The following is a 20,553-nucleotide window of genomic DNA, read 5'->3' as shown; positions in this document are numbered from 1 at the left end:
CCCTCATATATACCCTGTTTCCTTACAATTATGAAGTGATTTGGCACAGGCTGATTTTGTTTTTATTGTTTTTTTATTATTATTATTATTTTATTTTATGCCAGACCAAAACACTGATGCTTCTGCTCCCTGAGAATTATTAGAGCTGACTGGTAATTTGTAGTCAGATTCCCCCCAGTAACCAAGCCAGTCGATACACTGAGAGCCCAATCATCTCTGCTGACCACCTCTGATCAATACCCAACCACTCAGCTGGTAATCACTGTGTCTCTTCAGTCTTACTCTCCAAAGTCACTGGATCGAGCATCTCCAAGTCAATATCTACTCTTTGTGGATAGATGAAAATGGCTGGGGGTGTATTAATGGAGGGAAGGAATATGCCTTCCACACAGAAAACAGATTGAGTTTAAATAATTCTGTTTTATTTGTGGTTGCTACAGTCTTTTTATTTTTTATTTTTTTTTTTTTTTCCCCCCCTTCAGTGAATCACACCATTGACATATAGAGGTCCCTGTCTTACTGCATTTCCTGAGCTTTTAATGGATGGTTTTAATATTCTGTCAATAATTAATAGGTACAGTCAAATTGGAATACTCTTAGATAGCAACAATTAAAAATGAGCAAGTGTGTTCTCAGTTCTCATTGGGCTTCCTCAAGTGTCAAAATGTACTTTGCTGATTAAATGCTGTGGTTTCATGTAAAGACAACTCATTAAACCAAACTGTGTTCATTTAATCTCTTTTTTTTTATTAGACTCATTTAGAAGAAAATCTAAATATTTGAAACAGCCACTCCATAAATATGATGTTGCAGTTATCTGGTCATTACAGTACAAGTACAGCAGCTTACATTTCACTTAAACACCTGATTGAACCTTTCTATATTTCATTGAACCTATCTTTCATTTATATGTTGAAAATAGTGAAATGTGTGGAAGTAAATTGACCTCTAACCTCAGATTCCACCGGGCACATTCAAATGTGCTCCTTTCTATTGGCTCCATCCATCTATCAAAAAGGAATGGAAAGGGCGGTAACAAATTGAGTTTCAGATTCGGCTCACATAGGAAAATTGGCTCCCAGAATGATGCATGGGTGTAATCTATCCATCACTGGGTAATTGACTCCCTCCGTTTACATCAAGTCAGAGTCACTTGGCTGAAGGACACCAGAGGGTTCTGGTCCCTGGTGTGTGCCAAGGTCTCTTCAGTGTTCCTACTGGAAGACGAATGGGCAGAATCATTTAGACAGTAGTGTAGTTCTGGATTGAGGCAGTGGGGCTGCTGTGCCATCTGGTGGTGGCAGTGAGGAGTTGCAGTAACAGGTTGTCCATGTGTCAACTTAGTCAACCATAAGGAGATGGAAGAAGTCACGGGAGCTGATGTCCTTAGGAAATAATTTAGTAGCTGTGCACTGATTTGTGTCAAAGTGTTTTTTGTTGGATGTTACTTCTGAGCATAAATCATATAAGGCTTGTAATTATTTCCTTTTTCATGATGATATATGCATGTGTTAGATGTGCACCTTTTCCCCTTTGATTATTTTAAAACTTGTTACTCTTTGTCAATAGGCTGCTTTATTGTTTGAGTGTACAGCTGAACTGCTGCACATCTTTACAAGTGGATGTTTTTTCAGTGTGTGTGAGAGAGAGAGGGTGTGTGTGATGGGTGTGAAGCTGAGTCCCCTGTCCCTGGCAGACGGGCATAGTGAAGACGGCTTAACACAAGAACAATGGGGTCCTTTGACCAAAATGACGCCCCCAAGACATGTGGCCTCCTGTCACCGTGGCAACCCCCCATGGGATGGGGAGCGGGCTGACAGCTGGAGAGGAGGACCTACAAAAATGGAGTCCATTTCTTTCCGCTGAAGCTCCTGTAGTCTTTATCTTTTCCCTCTTTGCCCAGTCTGCCTCCACTCGAGGTCCTTATGAATGTGAGTTGCATCTCATTTTACAGCTTCATGTGATTGACCTTATGGGCTTGACTCACCACCTACAACTCCTCAACACAAAGAGACAACAATAAATCAGGTCTTTATGGACTCTTGTTGTTGCCATTAAGAAGAAATCATTGACAAATATGGGGCTGAGCCACAAGATTTCACACTGACTGTACACTTGATTTTACGCCTCATTTTAAATGGACAGCACTTTCTGTACAGATACAAAAAGGCATAATCGGTTATTTGTGCTTCAAGATTTGGAGACTTTCGTCTTTCAATTAGTTAATTAGTAGCTGAATGGTATTAAGTTGTCCCGCTGCCTCAGTCCTTTCTGTGCTGAGTTCTGTTAGTCCTCTATTATTGAGGCTGACAGGCGCACCCTTTAAGCCCTGCACAGCTCTCCTATGGAGCTAAAGACAAAGGCAGGACAACAAGAGACCCTCTAGATACTCTGTGTTATGCTGTCTCAGTGTGTCTGCATGCTGGGGCTGTCTGCTACAAACAGCTGCCTGTACATGCAGCACACAGACCCGAGACGACAAGCAGTGCAATGGATTTATACATATTCAATTTGAAAATTCTCCTTGTAGTTTGTTTGGTGAATAAATCTTTCCTCATGTGGAATGCAGCAAGCAAATCCACTTTGTCATAATGCTGTTACTGTAATAAAACCATTTTAGACATCAGTCACTTTGTAGTAGGTAAGAGCAACTTGTTCAAACTCATCATTATAGCTGCAAAAATATCATTGTACATGAGTCTGCCTTTATTTTTTTTTATCATTAATTATCATCTATTGAGTCAAAGTGTACCCTGTGACAGACTGGTGATGTGTCCAGAACCAGGTGTACCTCACCTCTCACCCAGGTCAGCTGGGACTGGCTCCAACCGTTCCTTATACATAAACTTATCCTAAGTGTCAACAAAAAAGTGACAAATCACTGCATTCCCAGCATTCAAGGTGAAGATTTAGTGTTTTGTTGTGTCCATGAAAACAGTCCAATCTGTTTGCCACAGCTCATTCAGAAAATGACAAATTCAATTGAAAATAGTTCATACATTTTCTGCCGATCAAGCAACTGATTATTGGACAAATTGTTGCAGCTCTACTTATCATCATATCATCAGTAATAGTACATTTCAGTTGTTTAGTTATTGTGATAGTACTACTGCTCATATTTCAGCCTTATAGCAGCAGTGTGAGGAACTCATTGTCAGTAAGACAGAGGTCTTCCCTGTTAAACCCAATATCTTTGGGCCAAGTTACATTTGACATTGTTTTGTTTTGAGCAGCACTTAGTGAAATGCTTTAAATTTCTCTCCTCAAAGGTACATTCACTAAGATTTTACACAGAAGTGAAAATGAGGCAGCGTGTTGTGTCGCTCAGTTATACTAACAACCCCACAAATAAACACAACCCACATTACACCACCCTCATCTTTGAGCCAAGCTGCCTATCTTCTGTGTCAAGTACTAGTTGTGGTTCAGTGTCCCACTCACCATCATAAAGTAGCCTAACCTAAAAGCTAAATAGCTTAATGGTCTGTCTCTTCAGACATGTTGGCCATTTGTATAAATTATAGGTCATAAAGCACTGAAGTCTCTGACGTTGTGGTGCTTTAACTCTGTCATAGAGCTGAGACTTGTAATTGATCATGGCATTTTGTTTGATCCAACTCCAGCTGCTTTGTGTACACTTTGTCATAACCAGGCATCTGTAGTTCATGCTGTAGTGAAACAGTGAAAGGTAAAAAGCACTTAGAAGTGGTTTATGGTCTGAGTTTGAATCACACAGAACACTTTATTGGCTGAAAAGACATTAAGTACAGTCCCTTTTCAAGTGGCACTCACCTGTTTTACACCTCACGGGTCTTGCAGGTGTTTTGGAGAGTAGTACTGCATATGTGTGAAAGGTTCTACTGTATTAAGTATTTAGAGGGAAAAGCTGATGATTTGCCTTAAGCAATGTCTCCTGACTCAGCATCAGAAAACATTTCATAGTGAGAAATCTAGGGTTATGGAGCTTACCAGACCTTTGTAGCATAGTCCACCAGTCTGTCCGGGACTGCATTAGCTACTACTAGGATAATACACTTCCAGCCAAATAATACAGGAGGAACATTATGGGTAATGTAGTTTGCTGGTTGTGACGACAACAAAAAGGTGTCTTAATGAGGTGTTGTTCCACCTTGAGCTTCAGAACAGCTCTTTGTGCTCGTCTGAATGTGTAGTCACTGTTAGAAAGAACTGTCATGGTCTCCACGTTTCTGCTTCATCTGTTACACAGACAATTAGCAGTAGATTCAAGGTAAAATGGATTATTTGACACTACAAACGTTGCAGAGAGGTTACCAGTTCTGTTGACCACAGTCTCAGACTTGTTCAGGACAATGATGAGTATTCTCAGTATGCAACAGTGTATTACATTTTTAAAACACTGACATTTTCAACAGATTGAAAGGAGCAATTGCAGCAGATATTCATATGTAGGTACATTATAGAAAACAAGAATACAAAAGAATGCATTTGATTATCTGATGATATATTCAGAGAAGAGTTGTGTCCTAAAAACTATAGGACAAAGGTCAATCACTACTGTCAGTGTTAATTGCGCTGTCTAACAGGACACAGTTGCCCAGTGACATACCTGTACAAATCTCCACAATGTCTGAGCATGTCGGGACTCGATTTACTCTTAACTGATACAATGAGGGAAAAGTCTGTTTTTAGATGAGGAAAAGTCTGCCAACATATTTATTCATACTGAGCAAATGTGGAGTATACTGTCTCACATCAAGGATGTCCTGCCGAGTTTGAATCTGGTCTCTCTGAATTCAGGTTTCTCTATGTACACATTCCAGAAACACACACACCTTTTGCAGCAAGGATGTGTTCTCCTGGAGTTGGATGTGGATGAGTTCTCCTGTTTGTGTAACTGTGTGACCTGTCCAGAGTGTTTTCCTCCCCTCTGCCTGTTGCATGCTGGGAAATGTTCCAGACCCACTCCTTCTCTGTTGCTTCTTCTTAAAGAAATCCCTGAAGAGAGACTCTGTCTTTAAATCTCTGAGCATCGATCTGAAGGGCACTGAAGGCAGATACTACTTGTCTGTAAAGGGGCCTCAGAGACTAAGCTAAAGAAGTGCTGAAAACTCACTGAAGAAAAATACGCAGCACATTTTCACCATGCATCTTCACAAAATGCACATTTTTAGATGGATACATTGATGTTGTAATTTACAGCAACAGAAAATAAGCCCAATTCAAATAATGAATATGCTGAATACTTAGATACACCAGCAGCAGTCCCATTCTGCCGGTCAGTCCACAGCCTGATCCAGACTGAAATATCTCACCTTCTGGATGGATTGCTATTGAATTTCCTATAAACATTCAGTGTCTTGAGAGAATGAAACTGACTTTAGCTATACTCCAATATAAAAACATAAAAGTAATACATCTCTAATATGACCTTTCATTTTTTTGGCCCTACTGACCTCTATATATGGGACATGATGTTTGTTGATAACGCTTATTCAATAGCATGAGAACAGTCAAATCAGCTGTATTTTATAAAGTACATTACAGTGAAAAGTGTGAACTGAAGGGTCAGCCAGGATCAGGATAAGGCCCTTTTCCACAGCAGGAATCTAACACTTAATTTGGGCTTCTGTCCTCTTTGCCACTGACTACATTCATTTTACATTTTTGGTAGGTGAATGACATAAGCAGCTGTAGAGAAGACAACATTAGAACTGCTACTGATGCTTTTTTTTTTTTTCACATATATTTGAGGATGCCAGCTATGCCAGCAGTAAATGCATTGCACTGCTGGGACCAGCACAAGCTGTTGGCCGGCCAAAAATATTGTCCAGCTAAATGATCTGTGTGCTAGTTTTACACACATGGACAAAACTGTTAGTATCCTTGATTGAAAAGAATTTGACCATAGGGACATGTTAAACTAAAGTGTGTCCTGCAATTACCATCACAGGTGTCTTCAAACTTGTAATCAGTCAGTCTGTCTATTTGCAGGGTGAAAAGTAGTCACTGTGCTGTTTGGTATCATGGTGAGTACCACACTGAACATGGAGCACAGGAAGCTAAGGAGAGAGTTGTCTCAGGAGATTAGAAAGAAAATTACAGACAAGCATGTTAAAGGTAAAGGCTATAAGACCATCTCCAAGGACTTATACCTCTTATGCCTGTTGTAAACAAATGTGAACACTTACAAGTGCTTCAGATAATATCTGCTTAGTATATTTCTTGGTTTCACCTAACCACAAATAGCTAGAAGAAATCTAAAATGCAAGCCAAACCAAAGCTTCGGTCTTATTAATGGAAGGGGTACCTAAAAATTTTGACAACGTGTGTAGGTTTGTTTCAGTGTTTAAGTACTATTTTATTTACCCCGCACTGTTTGGCTGTTGTTGGAGCCTCATTTCTTCTAGACCCTGAAAACTCTGCTGGTTCGCCTCAACTGACTCTAGGCCAGAATTGAAGTAGTGGTTGCCCTGGTAGAGGAAAGTGTAGGAATGTAGAAATCTTTGTCATGGTTATTCTTGTTATGAGACGATCATCTGCTTTATCAGTCACAATCAGCAACACTGCTGGAAATCCCCCAAAGTACCTGGAGCATGTATTTATCACCTATCACCCCAAAACACAGGAAACAAAAGCAAAACATGTGACAATAACCACACATCAGGTTATATTTGACTACTTTTCTGAAATGGAAAGGTTAGGTGGTGCTGAGTTGGTTTGCCGGTTGTAAAGGCCATAGCAGATGATTCACATCATTTTCATATTTATCAAAAGATTCAGTGAACCCTTGTGCCCTGTGTAGAAACATTCATGATTTTTGTTCCACTCGTTAAGTCAGAGTTTTCATTAGTTTGATACAATATAAATGGTAGACTGGGAGATTCTGTGGTTTTCTCCCCAGATGTTTTAGCAGAAAACAGAAAATCTCACACTGCAGCTGTTATTTAGACAGACCTCTACACATGGAGATATTTACACAGGACAGAATCCTAGAAATGTTAAGATAATCTGCATACAAACTGCCTGCCAAGTGCAACCAAAATGTGTACTACTTTTTCTACCAAGTACAGTTGAGGTATTTTGAATTTCTAACATCTATGCACAAACTTTCCTGGCCAGGAATTTGTGATTTTTAAAAAAAAAAAACAGTCTTGGTACAAGCATCAAAACTATGTAAGTAACTATTTAACTGTGTTTTCTGTGTATTAATGTGCTCACTGAGGTCCTTTTAGAGCAGAGGTGACCTGATCAAGATCTGCAGTGGTTGGCTGACTCCTCTGTGAGAAATGGCCCTGGCTGACATGTGTCAGCCATGATAAATGATCAGGTGTTTGGGTCAGTGTTAAGTAAATGAACTCATTATTAATGACCTCGGTGCTCCCTGTGTGTTGCCAGTATCAGTGATGACTTCCAGGCCCCAGCTGCAGAAAATGAGGAAGTTGTGTGATTTCTGTGTGTCAGGGAAGGCCTCATAGCCTCCGGGCCAGGCTGGAGTGTCTGCCACAGTGAGGTTAAGTTGAGTTACTTGGACTCATGACCTCTAAGACGGAAGTTCACTGGCACTGGAGCTCTGTGGCAGCCTCTGTGTGGACTGACTATGGCTTGCTGCTGTCATGAATATTAGTTCAGACATGTCTTTAGGGATAGCAAAGTCAGCTGGGAGATCCACAGTTTTGGTCTAGACTGAAATATCTTTACACTTTTTGTATAGATTGTCATTGAATTTGGTACAAATATTCATGGTGGAGGATGTATATGCAGAATTTTAGTGATCACTGGGTATTTACTCTAACACTGCTGTGAGGTTGACATGTGCTTTAGGCCTTTTTGTTTTGACTTTTATTTATTTATTTATTTATTAATTTTTGCCTTTTGCCTTTATTTGACAGTACTGGAATAGAGAAAGTGGATAGTTATGTGGTATATACTGTATGTGGCTTAATGCAAACAAGCGCAACATTGAATGCCTTTCTGGACATACTCTCTGAGACTGCATATTATTATCCCCATTTTTAAATAAAACTATATGTCCATGTAAGGTGATTGTAATGAATGATCGTGCTATAGGCTGAATTAATAAGAGCCATTTGAGGCAGCAGAGGAAAATCAGGTTTTGCATTAAGAAGGTAAGTGTTTCATGTTCATTTGATGGTTTTTCACATTTTTTGTTTGGTTTTAATTTGTTAGTGAAAAATGTAATACATTTAGTCATAGTTCTCATTTTCAAAGGTTACTTTATATATGGTTTTAGTTTTGTCATTGTGAAAAAGAAATCATCAACAAATATTTTTTTTGTGAAATCACTGATCTATTGAACTGACTGCCCTAAATCTTGATACAGACCCCTGACTTTACACCTGAGTACAGGCTCACAGAGCCAGTCGTGCCAAATGAAATATCTTTGCAATCCATCTCCTGAAAACATCCCAGGACAAGTACTCAGGGAATGTGTTGTCCTGCTAGCAGATGTTCAAACATCTTAAATGTCTCACTGAGCCAAGATGCTTCAAAACCACAACTGTAGTCCCATTATAAAAAGAAATCATTTGTGGCCTTGTTGAATGACTGTCCTCCTGTTTGCCCTGACCCCATGGTGATGAAACATCTCATCAAGGCACATGACAGTCACTGTCACTGTATCCGTTCCAATTTGCTCACCACCCCAATATTTCCACAGAAGATGCAATAACCTCCACACCGCACATAGTACTCTTGGGCAATAAAGATACCTATGGGAGAATTCTCTATATAGTTTCCAGTTCAGCATTTAATACTATCATTCCTCAGAAGTGAGTGGAAAAATCCTCTCTCTGCTCCACTTAAATGCCTCTAGCTGTTATTAGATTGTCGGTTTTTTGACTACAGTCAGGTCATGTTGGTTCTGGCTGATTCAAGGACTAGAACTTTCACTCTGCTAACAGGACTGTGTCACTGGATTCAAAGATAAGCAGCTCATTAAATTTGACTGTGACGGGGCTCATCAGTGGCATACAGGGAGGCAGTCAGACACCAAGTGGAATGGTGTATGGACAATAATCTGGTGCTCAATGTCGCCAAAACTGAAGAAATAGTCATTGAATTTAGAAGGTCACAGTGTAAGCACGCACCCCTCAACATCAATAGCTCACCAGTGGAGAGTACACCATGGTCTTTGAACAAACTCACCTGGACCATGAACCCCACCAAAATCGTCAAACAAACCCAGCAGAGATGATATTTTTTAGGGAAAACTGAAGTAACATACCCCCCAAATATTCTCAAAACCGTTTACAGAGGCACAGTTTAGACTCTTTACTTATTGCATCACCACTTGCTGCTTAAGCTCTAACAGCAGTGACATTAAAGCCTGCAGAGGGTAGTTAAGGGGGCTGAGATGACCATGGGAGTCTCCTTACCCTCTTTTCAGGAGCCTTACAACAGTCGATGCCTTCCAAAGGCACTGAACATTGTCAGGGACCTGTCAGACCCACTCCATAATTGCTTTGACCCAATCCCATTGGTTCCTGCTTCCTCCCCCAGGCTACTAGACTCCTTTATAGCCAGCTTACCTCACTACTTGTGGTATAACTGCATGTGTAAGTTTTACTGGATGCCATATTTAAAATGATTTTAATATGTTCCTTTAAAGCCTATTTATAACTATGATTTATGCTCGCTGAAAAGTAATGTTTAGTGTGCACTTTAGTGTCTGTGTTACGTTTGCACTTGATCTTAGCAAAACAGTCTCTCATTTTGCTTTATAGAACTGTAAGGTACAATGACAAATTAGAATTGAACTCAAATGAATTGTGACACTAGAGGAAACAACAGGGATCACAAAGTCAGTAGGATTCATCTACTAGGGACAGCAATTGTCATGTTGATCATGAGAATCATTCAACAGTTGTCGGTCTGAACCAAAGTGATTGGTGGATGAATTGACTGACAATGCCACCAGATTTGATAATAACAAATATATGAAGGTATGTAATAAGTATTAAAATACATGACATGTCTTGGCCCAGTATGCAGGTGTGATGTACAATTCAGTTCAGTACATAAAAATGTAAAATGTACACATGCTATTGAAAGGTAAATTCAATTGCTTAAAATTCTATTAGAGTGTTTCCCCCTTTAACAGTCATATCAGGGTATAAAGTGGTTAATATGTATTCCACACATACATAAGTAGGCAGAAATTCTGATTTGACCAGAATTTATCTAGTACTCCACCCCTGTAGAGGCCTGTTTCCAGGCAGAAAATGTGTGTGTGGAAAGCCTGGATGGATGAGACATGATATAATCATCACTCTCAGTAAACCGTTTCTCTTCTCTTTCTCCATAGGAAAAACACAGCAAATCCTCTGTCATTGTCACCTGGGCTAGATATTGTTATCCAAAAAGACTGAAGGTATTTATCACAGTCTGTATGATACATATAAGCATGTCACATTGTTACACGTCTCTCAGGATTATCTGTGATATTAATTTACATCAATATGATTACATAATATACTCCATCTGTTGCCTTGCTAGCACAGGGGGGGGAGACAAACATGCATATCTTTACACAGACAAGAATCTAATTATTCAATTAGGGACCTTATTGAATGAATAACTGATTCACCACAGTTTACATAATAACAACACAGATCATTACTGCCTCTGTAATGCAATTTAGGATGGCTGTGGAGGGGTCATCACTCATGGGAATGTACACTTTTTTGCTCCCATTACCCTGCAGTAATCTGAAAGTGGTCATTAATATAAATGACTGTGAACTGAATGGCTTTTAATATATATTGCATGGCTCATATTGATGAAATCAAGGAATTAGACATCATTTGCGTTCACTCAGCCATTAACCAGCATATCCTTTTTGACATAAATCTTGTTCCTGACTTTTAACGGAATTGATTAAAGAGGTCTTCATGTTCTGGTGTAAGAAAACCTTGTGTAAGTAAGGGGGTGCCTGGTCAAAAAAGGGGCTGGGGGGTGGGGTAGAGGAGTAGACAAAGCCTGCTGAGCTCCAGAGGTTAAGTCTCCCCCAACACCAGGCCCACAGGAATGTGCATGTGTGCGAGTGAGTCCTGGAGGCTGTATTGTTGTCTGTGGTGCATCCTGCTCAGCAAATACTGCAGAGCTGCTACTCTGAGAGGCTTGGACTTGGGAAGGAGCCTGTAATGTGGGAGGTCTGGATACCAAACTGCTAAACAAGGCATCATGTGATATAATTGCTATTTGCTGTGTGAAAGTGAAGTTGTGGTGGTGCAGTTGTTCAGTCACAGATTAAATTTTTCTCTTAGGAAATCGTGCTATTTAACCAGCATGAACAAACCTCAAGAACAAATAGAAACTAACTGACAAGGCAATGGCCACCTCTGTCTTTTAATTAATTCCTTCCCATCTTTATTATTTCTGCATTCATTGTGTCAAGCACCGCATTTTGAGTGCATATACATAGTGTGCTTTCTTCTTCCCTGTTTGGACTTGTCTGGTTTGTTGGTGTTTTCTTTTTTGCTCATAGCTGCTGGTATAGTGCCTTGGAGTACAACCAGAAGAATCAGGCTGCTATATTCAACACTGGTGAAAAATCCAGCATCGCAGTAGCTCACAGTACCAAAGATGTGATCAGGCCTACAAAAAAAGTAGGTCTGATGAGTATATTAAAGTCAGAATCGAAGCAAAAAAAAAAAAAAAGGAGAAACCCTGAAACCTGACAAAGTAAAAAAGACGATTGGCTTTACCTTTTGGACTCATATTTGTGTGTGTTAAATATGTGGGATGCGGGTAGATTAGTATTAAAACTGGAAAGGTCAAGGAGAAACCAAAACCAAGCATTTAATAAGCTCATTTATTTCCTTAATTTTGCAAAAAATCAAAGTGTAAAAATGACAGTTTGTGGTTTTAAATGAGCTGATGTTTTGTACTATTTCCTGGAGTCTTTGTATTTATTTGAATATTTCAGAAACACGCTAGGCGTTTCGCTCTGTTTTTAACCTTTGCATAAGTGGCCGCTGGTGTTGGCGTCCTATTTAGTGCACAGACAGGTGAGTGGTATCAATCTTCACATCTAATTCTCAGCAAGTGAATAATCAGATTAGCCCAAATGTCAAACTACAGTTTTTAGGTCTCAGTGATGTCTCAGTCAGCTGGTTCCATGTTTTCCTTTCAGGGAAAACTAAGATGTTGTGGCTGATAATTAAAGACCATATTACCATGAGATAGGGTGCTGCAGGGTTCTATTCTTAGTCCACTGGATAGTATGAATATGAATAACATTATACTTTGTAATTAGGATGTTGACTTACATTTTTATGCAGATAATAAAAATTTATATGGTTGTGCTCTAACCCAGGCTTGCACTCATCTTCAGTGTGCCTTTGATGCTTTTATAGACTTGTGTCAGTGTCAGACCAGGAATTTGGCATTCTCTACATGCACCATGTGCCTGACTATTCTACCACAAAAACTTTAAATGAAACCCATATCATTCAATATTTAAACTTAAAACTCAAACTAGGCTGTTTGTATAAGTATGATACTGTTGCAAATCACTTTCAGACCAAGAGTTAGATGTCTCTCTCATGTCTGTACAGTAAATTTGTAGCTGGAGCTGGCAGACAGTTAACTTAGCCTAAAGACTGGAAACAGCCTGCCTAACTCTGTCCATGGGTAAAAATCTGCTTACCGGAGCCACCAAAGCTTACTAATGAACACATTCAATCTTGTTTCTTTAATCAAATGAAACAATTGTGCACAAACGGCAATTTTGTCCATAATAGCAGGTTTAAAGGTTCAAATAATACTACAGAACACAATGTACTGTGAAACAGCAAATTGTGGCACGGCTTTTGTATGGATTAAACAAATGATATACAACATATAAGTTACTGAACTTTAGCTGTGCTGACAGGTGAATGTTCTAAATGTTTGAAATATAATCAATTACAAATAGATTATTTCATTCACATTGGATGTTTGAAAGTTTTGCTATTGATGTTTTTTATGGGTTTATTTTAAAGGTATATCACATATATATTAATGTGTTGCTTGATTGTTGGTTGTGTGGTTTTAGATGTTGTCGGACAGTGTCTCGTTACCAGGTGTCTCTAGAAAGCCTGATCTCAACAGAGGAACCTGATTAAATAAGGTTTACAGTATGACTCCTGCCATTAAAAGGAAAAGGAAATAGATGGGTTAGAGTTTTTCCTGTGACTGTTTCCTCTTCTGCTGCTCTTAACAGTATTAAAGTCAGAGCTATTTGTGCATGTTAATGGCCTTGTCAGAGGCCCTGCTTGAAATGTACGTACACAACTGTTAACCACAGCAGGACAATTGATTTGTCAACCAAAGTAGTTCTCCACATTACCCTCCCGGGCTCTCCGACTGCCTTTATGTGTGGCATACAAGAGCACTTTGCAGCACTCTTAAGTACTTCTGGGCTCGGGTGAAAGAGGTGGTGTTTTTTGAGAGATCTCAGACATGAAGAGTTGGAGGGAGCACGTTAGGTGTCTGGCTTGACTTTCAGTTCAGCGCCCACAAGCTGCACTTCACCTTCCAGCTGCTCTCTGTCCCTTTGGATTCAAAGCAGGGGAGGGAGTAGGGGCCACGGGGAGGATGGGAGGAGGGATTTGGGTGGTGGTGCTGGGGGCTCACTGGATGGGTGGGGGCACACTCTTAGGCAGACAGGCCCTGGAAATTTCCGTTGTATGTTTCAGTTCTTCTCACAATGGGAGGGGTTTGGAGTTGGAGTTTGGGTTGGGGGGAGTGGTTAGGTTGGGGTTTGTGGACTTGGCAACAAGCCAGCCACAGCAGGAAGCTCGCTAGTTTCACATAGACAAAAGGAGCAGTCCCGGACACTGCCTGGCTATCTGAACACAGCACTCCAGTCAGCAGCCTTAAAAAACAGGAAGAGATATGGTCTGCATTGGTGGTGGCCCAGATTGACTACTGCTTACTCACAGCTGCACTCAGCATTCATATTTCCTTATTTTATTTTGACAAAGTAAAAGGCATCAGCTGGTGTGGACACAGTTCCCATTTTAGCTTTAGCTGACTCACTTCAAGACTTAAATTTGAAAATTGTTCATCATCATAGTTTACCCTACTTACATCTGATTTCTCTATTATTGAAACCTGCCAAAGATTAGGTATGGGTTTATAATAAATTAGTCAATTGTCAAGTGGCCTTATTTACTTAGAAAAAGTCTCATCAGCTGGTCTCAGTATGTAAACACAGTCATTTACTGAGACTAGACAGGCAATCAATCAGATCCTATTTTAAGTGCATTTGTCAATAGGGGATCTGACATGTACCAACAGTCGAACTTATTTATAGACAGTGTGCAAATTGGCCAATTCACAATTAAAATTCTCGTAACAAACACCAACAAAACAAGCACAGTAATTATAGCATGAAATGTTTTTATAGACTGAAAGGGATGCTGTAGGTTTATTTGGCTTGGCAAACATCCAGCTTTGAAACCAGAGGCAGGAAGAAGTGGAGTACAGCAAGAGCCAGCAGGCCCAACAGCAGGCCTGGAGAGCAGGAGGAGCTGCTGCTCTGCATCAGGTGGGCCAAATGTGTGTGTGTGTGTGTGTGTGTGTGTGTGTGTGTGTGTGTGTGTGTGTGTGTGTGTGTGTGTGTGTGTGTGTGCGCGCGCGCATGTGTGTGCGTGTGCGCGCATGTGTGTGCGTGTGTGTGTCAGAGAGAAGATAGTAGCAGCAGGCAGGTGGACACTGCTGTGGCTTTCTGTGGGCTCAGAACCACTAGCAGGTGGTTGCAGAGAGAATAGAAATTATAAAAAGAGGGATTAAGAGGATGAAAGGATGCTAAGGATTACTAGTCTACTCCATTGAAGATAAAATACAAGCCAGTGGAATTATACAAAAACATCTATTTGCAGTTGGGGGCAAATTATTACCCAATACTGACTGTTCAGTTTTTAAACTTATGTTTAAACTTACTTAAATTGTCCATATTTGTAAACAAATAGAATTGTTAAACATTAATGCCTTGTTTTCTTGACCATTTATTCTATACTTTGTTTTTCAATCAGTTGTCAAATTGTCAAAGGGGAATTTGTCAAAATGTCTCAGATTGGATCTGAAAGTGACTCCTTTAAGACTATTTATTTTATCGGACCAAGAGTCTAAAGATGTGATTTACAAAGATAAAAAGCAGAAAATTCAGCTGTAATACATTTGTTCTTAATAAATTGACTTAAAATATATATTTTTTGTACTGGTTCACTTTCTTGTGAAGTTTTGAATTGTAAAAACAAAACAAAATATAAAATTCACACTATGTGGATTCATGGGTTAGGAGATGAACTATTTTTTTAACCAAACATGAAAGCCAGTAAGCATAATTCCTCGAGGTCTTAAAATATCGAGCTGTTTCCCATTTCATGTTGATCAACTTATCAGCTGATCACTATTTCTGCTCTAGTAGGTTTGCCTGCCTTTTATATGGTGCACAATTAAGTATTCTATAATAGTTAACCCACAGTCATCAAGGTGATTTAACTTCACTTAATTAAGATGAAGTGAATTTACCTTCCTCTGCATCTATGCTCTCATCTCTCCACTTACTGGAGAAACTGACAGCACTGCACAGCACTGCTTTGAAATAAGAAAAACTCTTCAAGTTGTATCTCTGAGTTCATCTATCTGACTGAAAATCAATACAATCTTATCAAGAATACAGTGCGATGATTCGCTGTGCCTTCACTCACACGCCGCACCCCAGTTTGTTTTCGTTGTTGTGTATTGGGGAACATGGCCTCCGCCGTGGATCATGGTACACAACATTATTTATTCATGGCTGGGAAGGCTAGATGTGGTGCATGTTTCTCCTGAGTATTGTCCATCTGTTAGCTGGCCTACTGTATACACTAATGTAATATCTGAGTCCCCCAGGAGGGGTACTAATAGCTGTTCATGTGTTAACATTTCACACTATTCATCTGTGTAATAACACTACTGTTAATTAGAATTAGTGCCTGTCGTTGGGATGTGATTTATCAGTACTGCAAAAAGTGTAAGATAAACAGCGAGTGTGACCTTACTGGTTTTATTTGATCACCACTGTGCTAACAGCAGTTCACCCTCTCACAAGACACCTCTAACATGGGAAAACCTAAGGTCTAATTGCTCCCTATAAGACACTCTGTAATCCGTCTCTGAGGACTGCTGTACACATCATTTTACACAAAGCTGCGGATAATTTAATTTCCACCCAGGGAGCTTTCAGCATTACCCTGTAATAGAAAAGGAAGATTGCTGCCAGATTTCCAACACAAGTGCCTCTGTATTGCTATGATCATGAAATTGAGGCAGCAAAATCAGTTTTCCTCTATTGATTGTTTTTCATACGAAAAAGGAAAAGGGCCATTCAGACTTCCACGGAGCAGATTTATAAATTCTGTGGCAATAGCATCTTAAGTATGTTTTATGTGAAGTATATAATTTTGTTCATTCTGAGGCATGATTAACAGTCTCTTGTCTTTGATATAGTTTTTAATTTTCTACAACATATTGCTAAAAAGATCCATAAGTTGCATATTCATTGCATATTAATTTTTAAATGAACATGCTGCAGATTCAAAAAGACTGATACCTTTGCTTAATGTCGCTTCCAGCTGTCACCAGATGCTGTAATTTATGTTGCACTAGGAGTTGTAAAAAGCCCTCCTTTCTCCAAGCATAAATTATAAGGAAATGTGTTAGACTTAGCTGTCATTTAAAGAAATGTAACAACAGACAGTTTACATCATCATTTTCTTTGGTGGAAAGATAATGCTCAGTTTTTCAGTCTGAAGAGCAATGCATCACTAGACTACTCTGCATAGACAGATAATAACATGCTTTATCATGTACTGTAATTCTCCAGATAGCTGCACACTGCAACATCTGATCATCTCTGGGGAGTGGATCTGTGTGTCTCGCTTCCCATCTTCAGTGTAAAAAACACACAGCTGCTACAATAGACTGCAGTGTGGAGGGTTGTCTCACTTTGATCTTTAAATACCCTCTAACGTTAAGGCACTCTCATTGGCTTTGATTTTTTATTTTATTTATTTTTTTTTACAACTGTTGTGCAAAATGCAGACGCTCCCTTGAATCTCCCCTATGTAGCTGTAGCACAGCAGAGAATGCGAGAACACCTATTCTCTCTTTCTATTTTTTTCTTTCTCCACCACCATCTGTCCCTTTCTTCCATTTCATGTGCTCTGGCAATATCCACACCCCTCTCATAGCAACAGCACGCCGCCGCCGCCGCCCCCCTCGCCTTGCAGTGAATTTTTCTTCCCCTGGATCTTCGCCTCGCACCATGCAGACGGTCCCCGGGCCCAGCCTGACGGTTCAGTGTTCCCCCCTCCCCCACCAGCCGCGCTCCTGTTTCACTCAAAGATGGCGTCGGCTCTAGAGCCCCTGGTCTCTGGCTGCATTTTTAGGCTTGTTGTTGTCTCCGTTTCGCACGGTTTTGGCACCTTCTCTTCAGCGGCTCGACACGAAATTCCGGTAAGTAGCAGCGGAAACCGGATGGGGAGATATGAGATTTTTTTACACGGTCCGCTTTACCCGAGCTTCCCTCGGAAACCAGAACCGGACCATCTCGGGCTTTCTGGGGACCCGCGAGAGGTAGCGGGAGAGAGGGGTACGGAGGATGGTGATCGCGGAGGTGGGTGGGGGTACTGAGGGGGGAGCCAAGGCCTAGCTACTCCGCTCCAGCGGCCTTGTCTTCACCGCACCGCAGGCTGTAGCGTTACGTGGGAGGGCGGTTGGTGGAGGGAGGAAGTCAGCGAGGTGGGGACCGTGTGCTGGGACGCTTCTGATCGGGCAGAGGCTCTGAGCTGCACCGAGGTCTGAGGCGGAGGCCGCAGGACGTGTAACGCTGCAGGATCGGCGGCTGTGATATCTTCGTTTTTGCACTGCCCGCTAGCCGAGATGGCCGTCTGCAAGTTGCATTGTGCCTTTTACAAGGCCGCGATCTCACGCAAATATCTGTATGACAATCAAAATGAGACTATTGGCTGTGTGTGCTCTTGGTCCGAGGAGAAAACGTGTTTTAGTGCAGGAGCGCTGGTTAACCTCTAGTTCCAGGCTGTTTACGTTTCAGCTTAGCGAGTAACGTTAGAAACATGATCGTTATGTTAGCCCCTTGGTTAGCTTCTCATGTTAGCTTGCTAAACAACAGCACTTAGCGGGAAGGGTTGTTGTCACATACTTAGCTACCTGATATAACACTGGTGCATGTAAACAACACTGTTTGTTGTGAGTGTAAACAGCATAGGCGACACTTTGGCAGTTCGGCGATTAACTTGGCTTTGATTTTTAGCTAGCCTCTCAGCTAATGTTTGCTAACAGTCTGTGTTTTGACTGCATCGTGTTTACGTTAGCAACAAGCCCAAATAGTCCACTTGCTAGTGCAGTTTTTAGGATGGTGTTTACCCCTTTCTGCGTCTCACCATTTAATTTCTTTTATGACATATGTGTGTGTAGTTACTGCTAGTCAGCAGTGGTTAGAGGCAGTTAGTGGTTGTTTGTATTTGTGTCATACTGGCTGTAGTTGTTTACAGACATGATTATCCGGCTCTTTAGGGCTAATGTGTATCAGTAGAGTCACAGTGTTGTTTTGTTTGGTTAGTAGTGCATGGCCAAGCTTCGTGGTGTTTCCTAAGGGCAAGCATGGTATTGTTTAGAGGATACTGGGTGGGAGGATACTGTGTGGTGCTGTAGTGTAGTTTTAAAGATCTGTACCTTTTTTTTATAGAGATCTATATATCTCAGTTGGACTCATCGTCCTTCAAATGTTTCTGTTTTTTATGTAAAGCTGTTTCACTTCTCTGCAAAATTTTCCTAATCTTTTTCTGTGATCTTCTTTTTTTCCTGCAGGGTTTGTCAGCAGCTGAAGTGCAATAAGCATGAAGGTGATCAGCCCTGGCTGCTCCCTGGGGTGAGATATCCGTTCTGTCCCAGAGCTGAGAAGCCCATACTACTGGAAGAGTAAAAGACGGCAGAAGAGAAGAAGAGAGGAAAAAATTGGAAACGTGGATGCAGAGAAGGATCCTTGGCTTGTTGGATGTTATAATCCAGAGAAAACATATTCACTGTATTTGCCTCACCTTTATTGTTGGAACACTAATTTTATGCTTTGGACACCATGATCATCTGACAACTCACATTGAGAACTGGCTAGTTTGCTAAGAGATGTGAAACTAATTGAACTGGTTAAAGAAATTGAACTGTGAAGGTATTTAGTGATTGGGAAACACATTTTTCTCAAAGCTATAGTTATTGTCAAAGTCTGCTCTACCCTAACCTCTGTGCTGTGGGCTTTCAAGTTGCTGTAGACCTGCTATTTCCTCCACTCCCCCTGCTTCTTGCCAGGGACCTTTACCTGGCTAGGGGTGGGTGGTGGGTGGACCAGATATTACCAGCTGGAGGTTTGGCTCACGGGGTTTGTGCTATGGTCAGCTGCTCCCTTCCGTACTGTTCATACTCAGCTTCTGAGGGACTCTCTGTGCGACCCCAGGACAAGGGATAGTAAGCAGGCAGAGGGCAAAGAGGAAAAGGAGGGGGAGGCGGCGGCGGCGCTGCGGCGCAGGCCAGGTGTTGGCTCACAGTCTCTGTTTTTTGTGTGCGAGCATTGCAGTAAGGCTCCAGGGCCTTCGCACCCCCTCAGACTGCAGCCATGGTAAAACTGGCAAACCCAATGTACACCCAATGGATCCTAGAGGCCATCAAGAAGGTGAAGAAGCAGAAGCAGCGACCGTCAGAGGAGCGCATTTGTAATGCCGTGTCCATGTCCCATGGTCTGGACCGTAAAACGGTTCTGGAACAGTTAGAGCTCAGTGTCAAGGATGGCACCATTCTTAAGGTCACCAATAAAGGTCTCAACTCCTACAAAGATCCTGACAACCCTGGTCGCCTGGCTCTGCCCAAGCCCAAAGGTGGCAGCAGCACCTCTGGAGGAGGAGGAGGAGGAGGAGGAGGAGGAGCAGGTGGCGGTGGCGGCGGCGGCGGTGGTGGTGGTGGTGGTGGCGGCGGCGGCGGCGGCGGTGGTGGTGGCGGCGGTGGCAGCAGCGGTGGTGGCAGCAGCAGCAGTGCTGGAGGTGGCTCTCACTCCCATTCAGGGAAGAAACCTGGACTCGACTGGAACAAGTTGATCAAGAGGGCACTGGAGGGCCTCCACGAGACTGGTGGCTCGAGCTTAAAGAACATTGAGCGCTTTCTCAAATGCCAGGCTGATGTGGCGGCCTTCTTGTCTGGCAGTGGCTCCATGGGCCCTGGCCTTTTCCATCAGCAGCTGCGGGTGGCCCTGAAGAGGGCAGTGGCCCATGGTCGTGTGGTCAAGCAGGGTCCACTGTTTGAGCTTGTCAGCCGGAGCAGTTCCCAGGATGATGGAACCGGGACAGTGTCTCTGGAATCACTGCCACCTGTCCGATTGCTGCCTCATGAGAAAGATAAGGTAATGTCTCTATGTATGTGCACCCAGATAAGCATAGAAAACAGTGCATGCACCTGAAATTTATACACACTGATACGATACATTACAAGTGGTAAACATGTAATCACACTTAT

General features: G+C 41.5%; 1 protein-coding gene across 1 annotated transcript in view; it reads left to right on the top strand.

Annotated features, from left to right (window-relative positions):
• Positions 1–17,343: 17,343 nt before the first annotated feature.
• kat6a (K(lysine) acetyltransferase 6A) overlaps positions 17,344–20,553 on the top strand; it is a 29,207-nt gene continuing 25,997 nt past the window's right edge. Inside the window, exons 1-3 of the mRNA XM_026320782.1 lie at positions 17,344–17,490; positions 18,865–19,922; positions 19,959–20,440. Coding sequence (XP_026176567.1) covers positions 19,664–19,922; positions 19,959–20,440 — 741 coding nt within the window. The 5' untranslated portion in view covers positions 17,344–17,490; positions 18,865–19,663. The remainder of the gene's footprint in view (positions 17,491–18,864; positions 19,923–19,958; positions 20,441–20,553) is intronic.

Source organism: Mastacembelus armatus, chromosome 9 (genome assembly GCF_900324485.2).
Source record: "Mastacembelus armatus chromosome 9, fMasArm1.2, whole genome shotgun sequence".
NCBI classification, from domain to species: domain Eukaryota; kingdom Metazoa; phylum Chordata; class Actinopteri; order Synbranchiformes; family Mastacembelidae; genus Mastacembelus; species Mastacembelus armatus.
Note: the sequence above shows the minus strand (reverse complement) of the source record. Positions and strands in the feature narration are given on the sequence as shown.